This window comes from Cuculus canorus, chromosome 5, assembly GCF_017976375.1.
Source record: "Cuculus canorus isolate bCucCan1 chromosome 5, bCucCan1.pri, whole genome shotgun sequence".
Lineage (NCBI taxonomy): Eukaryota > Metazoa > Chordata > Aves > Cuculiformes > Cuculidae > Cuculus > Cuculus canorus.
Window position 1 is genome coordinate 18,452,179 of NC_071405.1, and position 20,895 is coordinate 18,473,073.

Below are 20,895 nucleotides of genomic sequence, written 5' to 3' on the forward strand. Positions count from 1 at the left end.
TTCTGCTTGCTGGTTGGGACAGGTTATAAACACATAGTTCTGGTAAACCAGCTGATAAGCTGTAATTTATTAAGCTGCAGGAACTTGTCTTGTTTGGTGCAGGTGCCTTTAAGGAAGTGTTAGAAAACCTCTAGGCGGTGTCTCACAGTTAGCCTCCCTGAGAAATGATACGGGCGGCTGGCGAAGGATGGCAGCCTGTGACAGAAAAGAAGCTATCAGTGGTACACAGGATGCAGTAGGTGAACGACTTGGCTGAGCTTCAGAGCTCTTCCTACTTAGCTAAACTTACACCGCCTTCAGGGTTTTTCCCTTTTTCATGATGGTTTATATTGATCATCTTCTAATTTAGCAGGCTACCAATGACCATTCCACTTTGGAGCATGTCTGTGACCAGCTTGCACTAAACCCAGTGTTTCCTACTTAATATCACCAACTTGTAGAGGAATTTTTATACTGGCTACTGGCCAAGTCTAGCACATCATTTTTCCTCACTTTTGTTGCTCCTCTCTGTCTGCATCTTCACTTGATTGCAGAGAGATGCTTTTCATCATTGTGAAAAGCCATCTGATTAGAGCTCTCATTAACCCATGAGTGAAGCTTCTTATAAGTTTAGCTGGATAAATTCCTTGAATGCTTCAGAATTGCAAAGTTGCCATTTTTAAAAAAACCTCAAAACTAGATTGCTGATTTGGTTTAGCTCAGCTTAAAACAAATTATTCTTTCTCAGCAGATTTAAAGGAAACCTAATTTACTGTATTTTTTTTTTATTCCTCCTCCCCTCTCCCCATATATCTCAGATGCCATGGAATTCTACTGCTGATTATGAGAGACTGTGTGTATCTGGACTACTCCACCCTGACCATCTATTTATATTGGTCCAATTTCTTAAACAATGGCAGATTGAACAGTCAAAATATTAATCTATCAAAGCATATTCAGAAACAGTTCTCCTGGAGAAAGAAAAAACACTTTTGTTGTTAATTTTTGGAATATAAAGTGATATTAAGATTGTAAGAATTAACATTACTGTTTAAATGCTCTGTGCGTAGCTTTTGCTAGTCATTTCCTTCTCCCCCTTTTTTTTTTCTATCTTCCTTTTGCAGGTATAACTGTAAAGTAGACAATGTTCCTCCTAGGAATCATCTCCTTGACTCTCTTAGGCATCATGACTCTCTCCAGTATGGATATCAGTCATGGGAAGAAATCAGACTGGTCTCTGATTAAACAGGCAAGAATGGCTTTATTGAGCAGGCCATCTGATAAAAATGGGCAAAACCATGGGTGCTGCTTTCATATATGTTCTTATAGAAGCCATGTCCAAGAATGGCACTAGAAGGCTATATTGTAGAGAGAGATCAGCTCTCTGAGTCAATCATGACCTCATTTGGAGTTAAAGAGACATGGGTTTCAATCGGTATTTTGATATATCCTGAAAAGCCCTCAGGATTGGAGATTTCTGGTAAAACGAGAATGTGAGGTAGGAAGTCTTATACAGATGAAAGGTTATACTCCTGGCAGACAGCTTTCTTAGTGAAAATCTTCCTTCTCTGGCTTGAAGCAGGTGACTCTAAGAAAGTAGTTTTCAAAGTTTGTGTATTTAGAACTGTAGAATCAAGTTACTCATGCTAGGTTTTTTATTAGCCTTCTGGCTGGAGGTTGCAAAATAGGATTACAAATGTATAAAAAAAGCCTCGGTGGAAACACTGGCAAGAAGTCAGATGCAAGAGTCTTTTCCTTTACCAGGCAGTTTTAATATTTCAGAAGGATGTTTACTATCTGTCCTGGAAAACTACACCGAAGCATCTGTTAATATCGTTAAAATACAAAGATTCATAGACTATGAGGCTAGAAAGAGCCATTGTGATAATCTAGACTGATTTGCTATATAATTAATTCCTGTCAAACTATGTCTTTTGGAGAAAACAATATCCTATTTTAATTTAAAGTTTGCCAGTAGCAGAGAATACACCATAAGCTGTAGTAAATTATTTCAATAGCAAATTATCCTCATGTAAAAATAAGTCATAATATTTTAAAATGTGAATTTCTCTAACTTCAATTTGTAGCACTTGGATCCCATTATTCCTTTGTCACATGGATTGAAGGGCCCTCTATTGCCAAATTCCATTTTCTGCACAGGTACTCATAGTTTGTAATTGAATCACCCTTTAACCTCTACCTGTTAAACAGACTGAATTTGAATATGGGACACGTGTTCTGGTCCTTTAATTACATTCCCTTTTCTCATCCTTTAATGTTTGGTTTGATTTAACAGTCAAATGGTGCATACCAGAAGCTGTAAGACAGTGTTCTGTGCCCACGACAGACGCGCTCTTGTCTCTCTATTCCTGCTTGGAATAGAGCAGGAATTCTGCTTCGCCTGATTTTACATCCAAGCATTATTTTTATCCTTTTGTTTATAGGTTTATAGTACTGAGAGTTCTGGTGTACCTGATTATATATCAAGAACTTGATGTCCAAAAGTGGCTGTCAATGATGCCTAACATCAGCTATGTGAACAGGATTTCACTTTTTCCTTCAACATAGGTGTATTTTAAATTTCTCTAGCTAGGTTGTGGGTTTGTTTTTGTGGGGTTTTTTTAAAGAACTTAATATGCAAAACCAAACAGTTAAGAGCGATTCAGATCAGGGTGGATTTTTTTCTTTGAAAAGTTTGAAGTGAAAGCTCTTGTAACTGTTATGTCTATGCAACATCCTTTCTCCTCTCTTCCCCATGTCTTCCTTTCTGCTTGCTTTATTGGTTCTTCCTTCCAAACTTGCCCTCAGATCCACCATTGTTAGTGACTTTCTGGATTACAGCTAACTCCATGGAGTTTTCTCTAGATCCTTTGAAAATCTTCTGTCTTAAGGATTCTCCAGCTGTGCTACTGCTATGACTAAGAAAATACAAGGCTTTCTGCAGTGAATTACAGATAAACCGTGAGGCAGACTATCTGTGTTTCCCCAGAATAAATGGGAATTGGGTATCAAAAACTTGAAAAGAGGATGTATAACCTGTAGGTGGCTTGGTTGAGAGTTGGCAGCTGTTTATGTGTATGCAAGCATATTCCTTCTACCAGCAATCTGCAGAGGTTGCTGAAAGCAGATCACTGAGTCATAGCGAGACACAACCCAGCACCAGCCATCAATCTTACATAGAGCATTCTGCTACCTTTCTGCTCCACTGGAGAGGCTGGGTCAAGATTTTTATGATAGAGTTTAGAGAGAAGTTAGCTTAAGCAACTGTTAGTAAAGGTAGTTCTCCTATATTAGATGTTAAAGTCACATTTCATGCCGACCTGGCATTCTCTTGCCCACCAAAGCAACTCCATACTGGGTGAAACCGAAAATGCAGAGCTACACTTCAGTCATACCACTCAGGGAGTCAGTCTCCTGTTAGAAGCACTCATTCCACAGGAAGCCATTTCCTGTTATCCTCTTTCCCAGGCTTTCCCTGCAGTGGGACAAGGACTAGACTGTGAAAAACCTACAATACACATATATTCATTAAGAACATGAGGAAAGCCCTGGTGGGCCTGAAAAGCAGTCAATCCATTTACCTAGTATCCTGCCTCTGGTAGTGGTAGCTGCAAGTGCTATTTAGGGAGAACACATGAGCATGGCTACTATCAGTGGCCCATTCCCCTTATACTCCCACAGCATCCACTGCTATTGGATTAGGATTATTAGAAAGTCCGTCTGTTCCTTTTCCCTTTAATATCAATGTGTGGACCTGGTGTTAATTTATCTTTCTGGTTCTTTATGAGCCTGCAGATGATTTCTGCCTATATGACCTCCTGTGACAGCAAGTTCCAGAAGTTCACTACCCTCTGTATAAATAAGTACTTTTAAAAATCCATTTTCAGCTGGTATCCTTAAAGTTTCAATGAGTGCCTCTTAGTTCTATTAGTTCTGAATTTGGCAATAAGCAGTTCTACATTCACCTCTCCATCATCTTCTGTAAACGTCAGTCATATTCTTGCTCAGTCCTCTCCAAATAACAGACCCCTGGCCTTTTCAGGCTGTTCTTTTAAAACATTCTGCTCCATACTCTTAATTGTTGTATTTATTTCCCTCTGTATCTTTGGCTGCTCTATTTGATGCAGAAATGGGACTGCATACAGTGCTCAGAAGTGTTTGTAGAATGGACTAGACTTGCTGCACACACAAAGTGTGTGCAGAAGTCATGAGCAGTCCAGATAGCTGCATAGCATACGTGTGCATGGAGCACATCTTACACTTCTTACATGTGCTGTTCCGTGCGGATATGTATGGGTGTAGCTGCAGCTCATCTCTGCTGTCTGCTGAGGTGCATCTCATTGTCTGGCGAGAGGAGGAGGCTGCAATCCACAGCCCTGATCAGTCACTGTAAGGAGGTGTATGGTCTGTCTGGTGCGAGCATTTGACATGGTTAATCCATACAGTAAAACTACTACAGTCCCACAAATTGAAAATATCTTTTCTTTCTTGTTAATAGACTTGATGTTTTGAAGTCTGTGGGAGGGCAGAGAGCTTTATTGGAAACTGGAGCAAAATGAACTATTGTGGGTCAATACTGTCCTCTGCTGGGAGGTACTACAGCTTTGTGCCTTGGCTTTAAATGGGAGTTAACAGCTGGATTCTCCTTCCAGTCTTATGTAGGGCGCTTTGTGTTTGCAAAGGAAGATCTGATGCTTTGCTGGCTGCACTTTGGAGATGATCCTTTATTGCTTAGCCTGGAAATTCTTCACTTGCTACAAATATGTTGAAGTGTGATTTCATTTATTTTTCATCCTGAGATCACCTGCTTTGGAGGCTTATCCTCAGTCTCTCCACTGTTTGCCTATCAATATTTACTGCGGATTCATTTCTCTGACTTTTCTGTCCTATTTGTAGATTTAATAATGTGTATCTCTTTTCCCTTCTCTTTTCCTAGCAAATTGCTGACAATTCATCCTGCTGGCATTTGAAAGCAAAAATCAAATGTGTGTGTGCGTATATGATGTAGGTAACAGAGGCAAAGTATTTTAAAATAAGAATTCCTTAGAATAAATCAGAGTCTTCAGTAGTGTCAGAGAACGCGAAATCAATCAAAATTGTGCTAGTTGCAGAAATTCTTTTGCTGGCTGTATGTGCCAGTTTGGGGTGTAGGAAGCACAGAAGGTGATTGAGAAAAAGTACAGTTTACAGATATTTCCACTCTGTGTATTCTCCAGTCCGTGCCTCTGTGACAATGGCACTGGGCAGGGAGGAGTCCTCTTTGCAAGGAATTAATTCTGTACCTCTGAGAAAGAAAAGAGCAAGACGTCCAGACTCCTGAGCAAGCCAGGCATGCTCATGAGCACTTGACTTTTTGGGACTCTTCCCTTGGCTCATTTCCATTCGTGTAGCTCCACAGAGAGTCTAGAATTCTAGTCCTTAACCCAGAGGATATAAGAGTCCAGGCACTGAGTATGTTCAGACTTTTGTATGTTAACCCAGAGAGCTTAGGTTTTCTGAAGTGAGGTTAAACTATGCAGGTACCTCCATAACAAAATTTTGTCTGCACTGTTCTAAGATTTCTTAGCTGGAGAAATTTTAAATATTTTTTTTTCTAGTTGCTTGTTTATGTTTTATGGAAGGAGCTACAGGGCAATCACCAACAGTTCACAGCAACTTGCTTAATTTTTTTTTTTTTTTTCATCTCACTCCTAGTAGTTAAGTGGGCTTATAGGAATAATAGAGAAATGACAGTGGTGGTATGGAGTTTCCTACTGTGGCTAGCAGAGATGGACATGGAGGTTATACTTTGTTATGTATTTTGTATGGGATTTATGCAAATATAGCAGCATGATACCAGACACACACTGCATTTTATGTACAAAAGCTTTCACAGCAGAGTGGGCCCTTGGTAGAGTTAATTGTTCTCACTATCCTTCAGTTAAATGTTCTCCTGCTTACTTATCTGATCTATAGTCATTGCAAAGTACTTGCTGTCATTTCTATACACACTTCTGCTCTTTCCCTGTCATCATGTCAGATTCTTGCATGGTATCCTTTCTGCTCCTCACTGCCTTTTGGGAGAAGTTTATCTCCTGTGGCTGAAAGCAATTGGAGTATTTGTGCTGTATGCAGGACTGATGTATGATATTTTTTCTTATGTCTGGCAGGTTGTTTATAAGAATAACGACATTCGTCTGGAGCTGTCTCGCTTGGCACGAATTGGTGATACTAAAATGAAGATCTACGGGGAAGTTAAATTTGTGTGTGAGAATGTGGCTACACTGGATCCCATCAGCTTTGAGACACCTGAGGCCTATATTAGTCTGCCTAAATGGAATACCAAAAGGATGGGCTCCATCTCATTTGATTTCCGAACGACTGAACCCAATGGACTGATCCTTTTCACCCACGGCAAGCCTCAAGAGAGGAAAGATGTCAGAAGCCAGAAAAATACGAAGGTAGACTTCTTTGCAGTTGAGCTTCTAGATGGGAACCTCTACTTACTGCTGGATATGGGCTCTGGGACCATTAAAGTCAAGGCCACCCAGAAGAAAGCCAATGATGGAGAGTGGTATCATGTGGATATTCAACGAGATGGAAGATCAGGTAATGTGAGGGATTTTTCACGTCTAGATTCATCATTCAGATCTAGATCTAGGATTGTGTATTTGTTCTTAGAACCTTCAAAACCTGCAAAATACGAGTCATCTTCTTAAAAAACTTAGTGGTACTTCAGTGGTATTTATCTAGCAAAGCAAAGATGCAAGTAGTTAAAGTTTCATTAAATAGTTAGGGCAGTCTTCAGGAAGCACATTGCAGATGCTCTCTTAACATTTTATTCACAATCTTCAGATATTTTGGACCTATCTTTGCAATTGCATACATAATTATAGTGATAATATCTTTGTAGGCCTTGGTAAGGTTTGAGACCCTTCAGAACCATTATTATTTCATTCTTGGTTTGAGAAATTCTCACTGTTTACTTCAGGTTTCTGTTCAAAAAGTAACGTAGTAGAACCCAAATGAAAACTTATTTTTGTGACCTAGTAACATTTTCTCCTTGATCTTGTGTCTTTATAAAGAAAAGGGGATTTGGATCTTGTCCAAATGAGGAAAATAAAATTAACGTGTACAATCAGTAACAAAATTATGATGAGAAATCAACATTTTCATCCTCTTCTGTTTCCTTTAGCATCATGAAGTTTTCAATTAGATTTCTTTAGTCTCAGCTTGGATGCCGAATTCTACTCTAAATATCTGAGTCAGCATTCAGTGGATGTTTCTTGTTTCCTTGCAGCTTCTCATTTCAAAAATATATTTTGGTTTATTTCTAATAATATGCCTACCACACAATTACTGAGAGGTATTTTGTTTCTAGTGCTTGATATCAAGCTAACATACTCATGATGTACTCTAAAATTGTGTAAGGAAACAAAATAATCGATGATTGTAACTTCATCTTGAAAGTATGTGAATAATTGCACTTGAATTCTTCCTGAGCTGTTGGGATCTCTAAGCCTGGCAGTATGTTCCTTCAAAGTGAGTTTTTCTTACATTTGCAAGTGGATTTGGAATTTGTATGGTGACCTCCAGAGGATGGTATTAGGTCCCTAATTTTTATGTTTTCAGTTGCAGAATGCCCTTGATAAAGAGAACACAGCACTAAAATTTACTTCCCTTGAGTTTTCAGAATAACTGAGTTTTTGACACCATACAAAGCCTAGATGTTTAAACAGGTCTTTGCCTGAAGATATTTTTCACTTTGAGTGAGGAATTTCTTTGTATTTGGCATGGTGTTCTACAAGGACTTAGAGTTGCTATCTCCTAAAGACATCAATTTTATAACATTTATAATGTTTTATAAAGGAAGCCACAAATAAATAAATGGAGCTTTGATTTCTTTAGAACTGCTAAATTTTAATTAACTTCCAAGGATAAACTCAATTAGTCACATTCAATACTGCCATCAGTTTTGCTTGCTCACTTGGACACTGTCTGGTCCCTGGAGAGGCAGCTGCAGGAGAAGAAACAGATATGACACTTAGCTCTCTGCTAAGTAGTTTGTAAAAACTCAGGAAGAGGGACACATGTTCCCTTGGACTAGGAGTATGTGACAGATGACATTCTACCTGGTGGATGAGACTGTAGGACTGACTTGTTCGCCACTTGGCAGGTAGGTTTCTGATGTCCTGAACTGTGATTAGAGGTAATCGATTTCAAATTAAAAGAATTTTGCTCTACAAGAATGAACAAATACGTATAATATGTTTTTAATGGTCCTAGTGACCAACCTAGTGGCTTTCTGTGATGGGATGACCACATCAGTAGACACAGGAAAAGAAATGGATGTGATCTATCTGAACTTCTGTAAAACCTTTGACATAGTTCCCCACAAATCCTTCTCTCTAAATTGGAGAGAGATGGATTTGATGGGTATACCATTCAGTGGGGAAGGAATTGGTTGGATGGTCACATTCAGAGAGAAGTGTTCGACAGCTCGAAGTCCAGATGGAGATCTGTGACAAATGGTGTTCCTCAGTCCGTATTGGGACCAGTGCCATTTAATATCTTCATCAATGATATAGACAGCAAGATCGAGTGCACCCTCAGCAAGCTTGCAGTTGACACGAAACTGAGTGGTGCAGCTGTCACACCAGAAGGACGGGATGCCTTCCAGAAGGAGCTAGAGAAGGGGGCCTTCTTATGTCGTATCTCCAGCTGGTGGAACAGGTCCAAAGGAGGGCCACAAAGATGATCAGAGGGCTTGAGTGCCTCTGCTATGAGGACAGGCTATGAGACTTTGGGTTGTTCAGCCTGGAGAAGAGAAGGTTCTGAGGAGATATTATAGCAGCCATCCAGTACCTGAAAGGGGCCTACAAGAAAGCTGGGGAGGGACTTTTGACAGGGGCATGTAGTGATAGGATGAGGGAGAATGGCTTTAAAGTGGAAGGGGGAAGATTTAAATTAGGCATTGGGAAGAAATTCTTCATGATGAAAGTGGTGAGACACTGGCACAGGTTGCCTCTTCCCTAGAGGTGTTCAAGGCCAGGTTGGATGGGGCCTTAAGCAGCCTGATCTAGTGGGAGGTGTCCCTGCCCATGGCAGAGGAGTTGGAACTACATGATCTTTAAGGTCCCTTCCAGCCCAAACCAATATATGATTCTAGTGGCTGATGTCTCATCTCCCAGAAAACCAGGATACTGGCATTGATTTCTTCACACCATACCATTAAGTATCATCGTCCGCTGTTATCCAGTGGTACTTTTGATAGGTGTGAGAAGGAAGTTCAGAATCTCTTCTGTTTAGTGTTTGAATTTTTTCTCATGTGTGGACCAGAGAATGGTTATACCTTGGAGATTTTTAATTTATTTATTTTTTTTAAACATAATTGCCTGTCATCAAGAAACTGTACTGAAATAATGAACTTACTTAAGGTAGGCTACAAAACAGCCATTTGGATTTAATGAGCTAATGACCTGGACGTTCTGATTCTCATTACTAAAGCAGCCTGACCTTTATTAGGTCATCTCTCTCTTCTTCCCATTTCTCTAACAGTCCAAAACTTCAGGCTCTGAGTTTAGTACAATAGCTGTCCTTGGGGGAACCTCCTACAAAAAGGTGTCTGTAGCATCTCTCACAGTTTCTAACTGGAGCACCTTATGCAAGACAATGTTTTCATCTGGTTGTCGGCTACTAAACACACATGTTGTCCCACCCACTCAGACACTAAAAATCTTATTGGAAGGTTTATTCTGTTGTTGCAGCAGTGCACTGCACTGTATGCCAGCTCTGCCCCCAGTAACTGGGGTCTTTTGTCCTGTTTGTTCTTTAGCTCTGCACTAAGTGCCTGAAGGACTGGAAAGGAGATGCTTAGATGCTTCTGACTTCTCAAGATGGAATTTTATCTGCCTAAATAGAGTTGCAAACATAGGATTTGGGGGAAAAAAGTAAAGGTTGTCAACTCATGTGACTGCTCATCCTAGGATCAACTCAAAAATTCTCCATCTCAGCAGCTTGGTCTTAAAAGGGCTGTGCAACCGAGCTAGCACCATCTCCTTACAGGAATAGCTGAGAGCGCAAAACACTGGCAGTTTAGGCTGCTGTCTAGCCTATTTCTTTTCACCATCTCATGTTCTTTCTCCAGGTTTTACTCTTCTCCTTTGTATCTGTATTTCTTCTCTTTTGGGGGTTTCTATATCTTTGTGGCTTTTGCAGGTGATATTTGTTCTCTCCATAGTAGCAGCTGTCTGGAGCTTGGCCCTCCAATATTTTGGTTTGTTCTAGGCTATTGTGTAACAGGTACTTCACATGCTGTAATTTTGAGGATTAACAGTGGAGATGCTGCAGAGGGGGGCTGCGATCCTGCGGCTCTCTGAAACGTTGCTTTTATGATGTTGTCATGACTTCTCTTTTCTTACTTTGTAGAAAAGAAAATGTCTGTGCTGCTTGCAGCTTGTTTTTACAAAATGGTTCATCGAATAACCATGGTTCTCTTTGAGCCTTTAATTTGTAATGCCTCTGTTGCTTTGGGCACTCTGCTGTCTCTGACACTATTCCTAAATTATTACTGAACATCACACATGAAATACCTTGTGTCTGCGTTATACGTGCTGTTGTCTATAAAGACACCTCTTATAACTGAATAAAAAGCCTATGTACATGACTGCACTTTCTCACAGAGACACAAAACAGAGCTAACTCTATTCACTAAACTCTCCCACCTCGTCTTAGGAGTGTATAATAAAAATGCAATGATGTGGAATTAATCTTAAAGCTTGGATAGTTGTCTTTAAGGACAGAGTATCTTAATGACAAAGCAATTCAGTGCAATGATTTATAGCTAGGGAGAGTTAATTGCTGATTTTTAGCTGTGTGTGGTGGGCAGATGTCCATATCATGAAAGCTGCTGAATGCTCTTCTAAAGAATACGCTGCTCAGGGATGCGAGGGACCTGCATTATGGTCCTTCTTTTTCTTTGGATACACTGTCTGATGTTAAATGAGTCAATTTGCTTATCTTCACCTGTTTCATGCGTCCTGATTATATTCTTGTATTATATATTCTGATTATTTTATGTGCTGGGACAATTTCTTGAAATATATAGGAACACCCTCAGTGCAGTATGCCCACATCTTGTTTGGAACATATGGAAGCTATTACAGTTTTAATAATACATGTTCTTCATAGATAGCCTTTATATTTCTCTACCTCAGTTTTTTAGCTTGTAAAATGGAAGTTAGAATACTTAATTTTCTTTGTAAAACATTAGAATAATTTATTTTTTAACAAATTGGTGGAGATTTCTAGTCCGAAATCTGCTGAAATCTAGGCTTTCTTCAGGGTTATGCCTGTTTGTGTTTTGAATGCCTTCAGGATGGCAATTCCACAACCTCTCTGGGGTTTCTGTTCTTATGTTTGACCACCCTTATGGTGAAAAATGTTCCTTTCTATGGAGTTGGAGTTTCCCTTGCTGCATCCTGTGATCAGTGTCTCTGGTGACTACAAGTACACACTGCTGACTCATGTTCAAATTGTTGTTCACCATATTGCCAGGTCCTTTTCTACAGAGTTGCTCCTTAGCCAGCTGGTCTCCAGCCCGTGCTTATGCGTGAGGTTATTCTGACCCAAGTGTAGGATTTTATATTTATTTGTTACTGATTTACATCAAATATTTTTATCAGTCCTTTGCTCCACCTTGTAAAGATTTCTCTGAATGATGGCTTCCTCCCATCCATCAGCTGTTCTCCCCAGTTTGATGACAGCTACAAACTTGAAGAGTGTCTATTTAATTTCATCATCCAGGTCCAGCTTTAGAGGTACTGGTGAAGTGTTTTCTGGAAGAGCTACATAGTGTGAATTAATACACTTTTACTCATCTTTTTTTCTCTCCAGTCCTGATATCCTCAAAGTCCTCTATTTTCTCAGTAAGTCTTTGGTTTGCTGGATGAATACTGTTGAATAATGCTCATTTTTTACATGTTGCGTTGCATTTTTATGCTTGTGACATTATAATGCAAGTTGAGATGCAGACACATGATGATCAGTCACTGCAGGGAAGTACTTATGGCCTGTAGCTTGAGAGGAGGAGCTGTGTGTGGCACACTGTCTCTCTTAGCAGTGTGTTTGGGTAGAGAGGAATCTTCACTCTCCTGTGCTGAGTCTTAAAACTCACTCAGTTACTGGAAAAAAATTAACTAGACTAAGGCTGTAAGTGAAAGTGTTAATGTCTCCTTATCATCCTCATTTAGGTACTATATCAGTGAACAGCAGACGCACCCCATTCACTGCTAGTGGCGAGAGCGAGATCCTAGATCTGGAAGGTGACATGTACCTCGGTGGGCTGCCTGAGAACCGCGCAGGACTCATCCTTCCCACAGAGCTCTGGACAGCAATGCTGAACTACGGCTACGTCGGCTGTATCCGAGACTTGTTCATTGATGGACGAAGCAAGAACATCCGGCAGCTGGCAGAGGCACAGAATGCTGCAGGAGTCAAGTCCTCGTGCTCCCGCCTCAGCACCAAGCAGTGCGACAGTTACCCCTGTAAGAATAATGCAGTCTGCAAGGACGGCTGGAACCGCTTCATTTGTGACTGTACTGGCACCGGCTATTGGGGTAGAACATGTGAGAGAGGTAAGCTGAGTTTTCTGACCTCAGTTTCACAGAGCTGTAGGCACGAAGGAGAATTAGAACAAAATCCAGTGTTTCCATGAAGCTTCCCCCTGCCCTTGTTGGTCTTCCCAGTGCTAAGTTCCAGCCCCCACACTAGGAAAGCTTTCTTCTCTGATCATTTCCTTTTAGTCTGATTCCACATTCATTTAATGAGCTTCTTCATCTGCTCCTTCACTCTCTTAGCCTTCTGAAAACCATGTCTTCAGGTTCCAGAGTTTCTTTGGCTGAGTATGGTTTGTCTCCTAAGAAAATGCTGCTGCGTGTGACAAGCCTCAGACAAATCACTGCAAGCAGTAACAAGTGTGAACTTGAGTTATGGAGACTTTTTTTTGCATGAGACAGATGATGTATTCCAGTTCTGTCTAGCCTTCCTCTTTTTCGCATGGGGGGATTTCCTTGATGGCTCTTTATGGGTAAAGCCAGATAATGAGGGTGTTAATAGCAACATGTCTCCAAGTTCACCTCTGATAAGGCAGTTCTGTAGAAGATGGTTGGAAGTTCTCTGCGTATTATTCTTACTCATTCTGACTGATGATTTAAAGATATGTGATTGGAGATATGAGACAAAAATAATGCTGGTATAGGCAGACAAAATGTGTGTATTCAAGGCCACATAGAAAGGGATTTACTAATATAAGATATCTGAGATATATATTTCTCAAATATCAGGTGATTCCATTAATTGTTGTTGTCTTTATTGTGCTGGTGCCACCCTCAGAATGAGGTGAGTGGTTTAGAAAAAAAGACATGGGGTTAAGGGCACTTAGAAAAAGTGTTTTCTTATGTTGAAACAAATCTTTCTGTTAGTATTTGGCTATTAGCACTGCATTCAGGCTGGACTGCACTTACAGTACACCCAAGAATTCATTATAAAACTTTAGCAGAGTCTTAGGGCTTTCATCCCCTTCTTTCTATTACCTTACTTGGCACCATGGCCTAATGGTTATAGCATGTGTCTTAGAACTGGAAATTTGTATGATTTTTGAGCTTCTACCATAAATATTTGAGAAGCTCCTTTCCCCCTCAGAGTCCTTCCTATGCATTTTTTAATATTGATCATAGTACCATGTTAGTTAAGAGAAGGAGCATGAAAGTTAGATACAGTACATAAAATAGCAGTAACTCATTCATTCTCTAAAGGATTTCCTTCTTTGTAGGAAATTTTTGATAATAACCACAATTTTTGCTATAGACTGGATGGGGTTTTTAGGTTTTACAGAACAAGATCTATAATTGTTCATAAAGCTCCTCAGATCCAGCAATTCGTAGCATGCTGCCCTGAGCAGCAATAGTAGTTAATTGCCAGTGGTCCTTAAAACATATGAATCATCTACGCTGCCATCCGTGCTGTGAGGATATGGGTAAAAATGTAAGATTCAGTGTTAACTATGTCAATGTCAGACTAACAGTTCTTTCTTGTAGACTACATTGGGTTAGAATGCTCTGGAAAATAGAGTTTTTACTCAAGCACAGCCTTTGGAATGGTTTTGACCAATTGTGTGATTAGGTTTTGGACATGAAGTTATGCTTGCCCTTCATCTTTATTTAGTATTAGGACTGACCAGCTCTGTGATTTGAGACTTTCTAGAGCCTGTCTCATGCCCACTTCCTGGACCTGGCTCTCAGGTCCTCTCTCAGAAGAGAATGTAAAGCTAACTAATGACATGAAGAACAGGATTCATCTCATGTACCGTTAAACATCTATGGTGTTGACTTTTACTGCTTTATTATCACTGAAAATAAATTAGTAGGTGAAGGCCACGTAAGCATTTTAATTTAGGAGAAATTAATCTCAAGTTATAACTTGGCCAAGCTCTAGCCAGCATCAGTATGAATAAGAAAGATACATGTACGAATATGTGTCTACCAGCATGGGAACTTGAGGTCCTAATAAATATGTGTTAGAATCAGAGCATATTCAAGGTTAACAAAACAATTGTGTAGTTCAGAACAACATAAAAAGATGTATGCAGAGGTCCTAATGCCAAGAAACTCATTGTGGCTATAACTGGAAACCAAAGACCCCTTAATGGCTTAAACCTAGTGTCAGGCAAAATGTAGGTTTCATGCCTGAGGTTCCTTGGCAACATGAGAACAGCTCACAGGAAATAAACACAAGTGGTGTTCCCAGGTCTCAGAATTGGGTCTGGTTCTTTTTAAAGCTGTATCAATGATCTAGATTGAGGGGATTGATTGCACCCTCAGTAAGGTGACAACAAGATTGGTGGGAGTGTTGCTCTGCTTTAAGAGAAGGAAGGCTGTACAGAGGGAATGGGATAGGCTGGGTGGGTGAGGCAAGGCCAATTGTATGAGGCTTAGCAAGGCTGAGGTCTGCACTTGGGTCACAACAACCCCATACAACACTATAGACTTGGGGATGAAAGATTGGAAAACTGCCAGAAAAGAACCTAGTGGTATATGCAAAGGTATTTTCCAACCAAACGATTCTATGATTCTGTGATTGTTTGATAGCTGGCTGGATATGAGCCAGCAGTGTGCTCAGGTGGCCAAGAAGGCCAACAGCATCCTGGCTTGTATCAGAAATAGTGTGGCCAGCAGGACTAAGAAAGTGTACTCGGCGCTGGTGAGGCTGTACCTTGAATACTGTGTCTAGTTTTATGGGCCCCTCACTACAAGAAAGACATTGCATTGCTAGAGTGTGTTCAAAGAAGGGCAACAAAGCTGGTGAAGGGGATAAAGAAGGAGCAGCTCAGGGAATTGGGCTGTTTAGTCTGGAGAAAAGGAGGCTGAGAGGAGACCTTATCGCCCTCTGTAACTACCTGAAAGGAGGTTGTATTGAGATGGGTGTTTGTCACTTCTCCTAAGTGATAGTGATAGAATGAGAGAGAATGGTCTCAAGTTGCACAGGAGAGATTTAGATTTGATATTGGGAAAAATTTCTTCACAAAAGGATTTGTCACGCAGTGGAACAGACTCCTTGGGGAAGTGGTTGAGTCACTCATCGTCCCTGGAGGTATTTAAAAGACATGTAGATGTGTTGCATAGGGACGTGGCTAAGTGGTGGGCTTGGTAGTGTTAGGTTTGCAGTTGGGCTTGATGATCTGAGAAGTTGTTTCCATCCTAGAAGATTCTAGGAAATATTTGTAGACTGAATATACAAAAAAGTTGTGCAGATTGAAGTGTATTCGACTCCATAACATTTATTGTGGTGTTACATAGCAGCCTTACACTGCTCTGATACAACTACTTGATATGAGACAACTATATTAGCGCACGCACTGTGATTTTTGTCTCTGTGAACAAAATTATTGCAGGCTACCAATGATATTTTTAATTCTCATGGCCTGACACCCAAGGATTATTGTAAATCCTGACTTCAGTTACCATGTGATCCAAGTAATGTTGGAAGGAGACTGGGAAGGAAATCAGAGGGAGATATGCTGCCATGCCACAGCAGCATTTCTGCATAGTGACTAAAAGGCAGCCACAGGACTCAAGGGAGCCAGACTGGTACATAAAGGGAGGAAAGAAGAAAGAGCAGGCTAGCTGTTTTAGTAAGAGACAGCTACTGACACACTTTTCCAGTCTGACATCTGTTACCTGAGAAGGTGCCTCACTCACTTTACTCAGTCATTACACTTCTGTACTTTTAAAAGAGAGGAGTATAACTCTTGGAAGGAATTTGCACCCCAAGACATAGGGTAATGGGTTAAGGGACAGGGAAACCTAGAATAATGAACCTTCTATGCCTCTTAGCTACCAGGAAAATCACTCTTTATGACAAAGCAAAGCACATCTGTAGCCAGTGACAGGTGACACAGAAGGAAGAAGAGATAGAAGTGCAGTGGGATTGATAGGTCAGAAGTGCTCAGTGCTGAGCTGTGAGGCTAAGCAAAAACAGCAGTGAATGCTGCTAATTAGCTAGATGTGGTCCCCATTTCACACCTTTCACCAGAGGCTGTGCTGACCAGGTAACACACCAACTATTTATTTATTTATTTTCTTAAGTCCTTGAGCTTCCCATTCTCTGTCATCTTTCCATAATGATTTTCTACTACCCAGTCTAATTCAGTGGGATAGTATTGCAAATAATATGTGAGAAAAGATTTTTTTTAGCTGCTGTTAAAATTAAGGAACTGCTATAAACATAGTAGCATTTGGATGAATTTCTGAAACTTCACAGATTTCACAGTAGCTGTTGGAAAGGAGCGATCGTGTGGCTGTCCAACAGGATACGAAATAGGACTCTGCTGGCTTTGCAAGTGACATGAACTCAATTAAAGTATTATTGTGGCCTTCTTCTTTACATGCCTTAGATAAGTACTCTAAGATTAAAAAAGTAGAAGCCTGACAATAAGGACCTGTGCTAAATGTCTATGTTTCCTGCACAGTCAGTGAAAGGAAGTGGTTGCTTCACAGGAGAAATTCAAGTCAATAACATGATCTACTTGCCTCCTTTTGTTGATGTGCTTGTCTCCTTTTATTGATTATGCGGAGATTCTGGTGTGATAGTATTTCAGTATTGCTGCACTCCAGAAGGTAACTGACTATGCTGCAGAGGAATTGACAGTGCCAAACTGCCAAGGCTACTAGACTGACAAAAAAAGCAGATGTCTTGTTTGGGGAGAGGGCATAAAGCAAGGAAAATAGAAAAGACACTAATAGACAGGACACAATCCCTCCTGCAATTGATTCGGTAACGGTCTCACCTCCCCTGCTCGCTGAGCTCTTCTGTACTCCTGTTATATCTGAGTAGAATATGGATGGTGTAAAGCAGGATTTAATCATGCCATAAAGACTCCTGAACTGAAAGGCAGTTTTGGGGTGTGTCTGAAATGAATGTCAGGCACAGTGAAGTGAGTTTGTGATGGAAGTTGTGATTACAAGTACATATTGAGGCTTTTTACTGAGTTTGCTAGGTCTTCAATTGTGGTGTGTTCTGCACAAGGTAAAAAGGACTTGGAGCTTATTCTCTTGGTAGTATTTAGTCATTTTTGCATCCTAGGGTTTTAGAAAGGGCAATCGGAGGACAGTGTCTGCTGTACAGCCTCTCTGTTCTAAAGTACCTTGTTCCAACACTTCTGCTGTTTTGCTAGTCAGTTTGAAGAAAAGGATATAAAATATCTGAAAGCCCATGGGAATGGTTCCCAAATGCTTTCTGGTCAACAGACATAGGGTAGGCTTTGCCAGAATTGACAAAAAGGAACTTTCAATACAATTGGTAGCATCATCCCTCCTGTTACATATGAACTACCTTCTCATACTGAACCCAGAAGAGTGAGTTACAAGTCTTGTCAACACAAAGGGCTGGAGAGCTGTTAGAGACTTGTAGGATAGTGGGAAGGGTGGGTTGGTGCAGCTACTGTGAAGGATCTTTGGTGGTCTGTAGGTACTTACTGTCTTCTATACCTTTTGGCTTCTAATTTCTTAGTATTTGGTAGCAGTTGTCCCATCAGGTCAGTGCAACCCCCTGTTAATTGCACCTAAGGTGTTATGAGCTGGGATCTGACTCATGGAGGATGATGTGCTACTTTGCTCTGATAACTGAGTACCTCCTCACAACTCATGGACTTTTCTGAAAAGGACCCCAAAGTCCTGGCATTAAACAAGCAGAAGGAGGGGAATGTGTGTTGTATTCACATTAGCTGTTTTCTGTAGCTGGAAAGAAAATTCTGTGGGCTAAAAAAGATGCATAAGGTCTGCTGTTCTGTGGATCCTGAAAGCTCTCTCTATGCTTTCCTTTTATAGAAACACTGAGAGTTACTGCAGAGGGCAAAATCCTGGGAAGGACACAAAGCAAGAAACAACTGAAAATCAGGTTGTTTTAGGCCAATGAAAAAGCAAATGTTGTTGATCTCTCACATTTTAATGCTTTCTTGTACTTAATTACCTTTATTGGAAGTGGTTTTTATTATTAAGAACTATGTACTAATAAGATTAGAAAAGGTAGGTTGGTATGAGTCTGCCTGCCATTTAAGACTGAAATGAAAGACACTGAGATTTGAAACCTTTGAAGTTAATTGCTCAGAACTGGACATACCCTGAAGTCTTTCCAGGTAAGAAAAAAAATAAATCTTGTTCCAGCTCTTTCCTTTTGCTGAGCAGTACCCAGCATTTATTGCAACAAAATGGAGATATTGCACTCCAGTTCTCCCAGAGGCTGAAACCAGTGTCCCTCCCTGTTGGGATTTGCTCACAGATGGGCAATTAACACCCTGAGTAAACCAGATTTTTTCTGTGTTTTGTGGCATACTGTTTGTGAGCAGCAACGTACCTGCTGTTGGCAATGCTGATGTTGAGCATAGGACTACACATTTTATTATCTGCCAAGTACCTTCATGACAGTGTTTGCTAAGAACAGTTTAATGACAATGCACATCTGCCATTATGTATGCAATAAAAAGAGATGTTGTAAAATTACTGGTAATAAGAAATGGTACAACATCATTTAGTACATGGCTGAAGTGCTGCATGCTTTGCTGTCTCAAACACAGGCAGCAGCATAGATTTCTTTTTTATTTGATTGAAGATGTTTGATGATGATTACATATTAGAAGGTTTGTTTAAAAAAAGTCGTAGATGTCTTAATGCTTTTTGGACAGTCCGGACCTTCTGTGTCTGCAGTGTATATCTGGATAACTGCTAAGAATAGATTTTCTTATAGAACAGATGGTTCCCAGGGCTGCTGAACGTCTTAGGAGTGAAGCCTTTGCTGCAGTGTTTTAATGCTTTTGATCCCTGCAGGATATTGGATATTCAAAGAATTTAAGAAAGTTAAAACATCACAATAATTTTTTTGATTTCATGAGATGATGTGAAATATGTTAGACTCATCTGTTCAATGAATTACTAGTACCAGATAGGTCCCTGTTGTATGATTTCCCAAAACGTCTCCAAACTTCAGAAAGAAGTATTCCATCTGAATTTGAAAAAAAAAAAAAAATGTGTTCACGCAATCCCTTCACACCCATTTTAATTTATTCATCACTAATATTATACTAAATTCTCCATTCATCATTATTTGTGGCATGTTAGCTTTTATTAAAGGCATTTGTGCAAGAAGTTAATATTTTTCACTTGCCATCAATGCATTTGTTACACCTGTGGCTGGTCCAAGCAGCTACTACTGTGGCATATGCTGCATGTAATTCTTCTACTCAAGAAATGCCATCCTGGGGTTTCTGTGCTTAGTTTTCTTGTATCTCTCCCTAATGACTTGCTGTCAAAGCAGAAGACCACTGTTTGGTTGCATAAGTGCTAGCTTATTCTACTATATTAGGCTTTTGTGGACCCTGCATCTCAGCACGCTTTCCTTGCCTTCCATGGGATAACTTCTAATATCCACACAATTCCCAAGATGCTTATGATATGCTGTGCTAGCTCTAGTAAGAACAATGCAGACAAGGGAATGGAAGCAATATGAAGGAGTTTCTCAGTTATGTGGACTTATATTGTGATCCTTTTCAATCCTCATAACTTTATTGCCTATAGATATATATATATATTCAGTCAAAAGCCACTCTAAATATATGTTGCTTCCAGGACAAGTGATAGCTTTTGTTGCCTTGTAATGCCTTTGCAATACCCTCAATACAGAAGAGATTTCAGTTAATTCTGCAGTCAGGATGATTGCACATTTTGGGGAAAAGATTATTTCATGGGTTTTAGGCTGTTTAGCTTCGAAGAGTCTAATTGATATGACAATATCCCACAGTGTCTGCTGAGCAGCTGGAAAATCTGATACCATATAAAAATCAACTGATACTCTCTCCTATATTTTTGTAATGATACGGGTATGATTTTTTTTTTATTTATTTTGTGTGTTCTTTGCTGTTTCTTCATCCTGTCTCCATCATCATATGCTCCTGATATTTAAGGCTATTCCTGCCTTCAATGCTGCATGTGAATTTGTTAGTACTCCAGGTGCTCTTTGTCTTATCTGAATGTGGAAAATAGTGCCACAGAACAAAATAATTTCTGTTTTTCTCTATACTTCTGTGTTTCTGTCTGTTTATTGCTGAGTATAGCTCTCACAAAGTCCTCCCAGTTCAAGAATTATGGTTATCCAGAACTCTATTAGGTTTTGTGCTACTGTCAGCTCCTGTGAAGAACACTTGAACAACAACAACAAAAAGATGTGGATGGGTAGATTTGTAAGAACATCTGGTTAATGTTTTTTAGCATCTTATACCTTTGTTAATATAGACCTCTTCTACAGGACTAAGGTTGTAGTGGCTTATTTGTCTATCTGTTGGTTTATAAATGGCAGCTCAGAACAATGGCTTCTCCTTAATGCAAGCCA

General features: G+C 40.0%; 1 protein-coding gene across 30 annotated transcripts in view; it reads left to right on the forward strand.

Moving 5' to 3' along the window:
- NRXN3 (neurexin 3) overlaps positions 1-20,895 on the forward strand; it is a 998,348-nt gene that overhangs the window by 301,245 nt on the left and 676,208 nt on the right. For all 30 annotated transcript variants that reach the window (XR_008449915.1, XR_008449916.1, XM_054066539.1 and 27 more), the window contains 2 exon segments: positions 6,129-6,567; positions 12,210-12,593. Coding sequence is in view for 28 of the 30 variants with exons in the window: in XM_054066539.1 (XP_053922514.1) it covers positions 6,129-6,567; positions 12,210-12,593 (823 nt within the window). In the remaining 2 variants the exon portion in view is untranslated.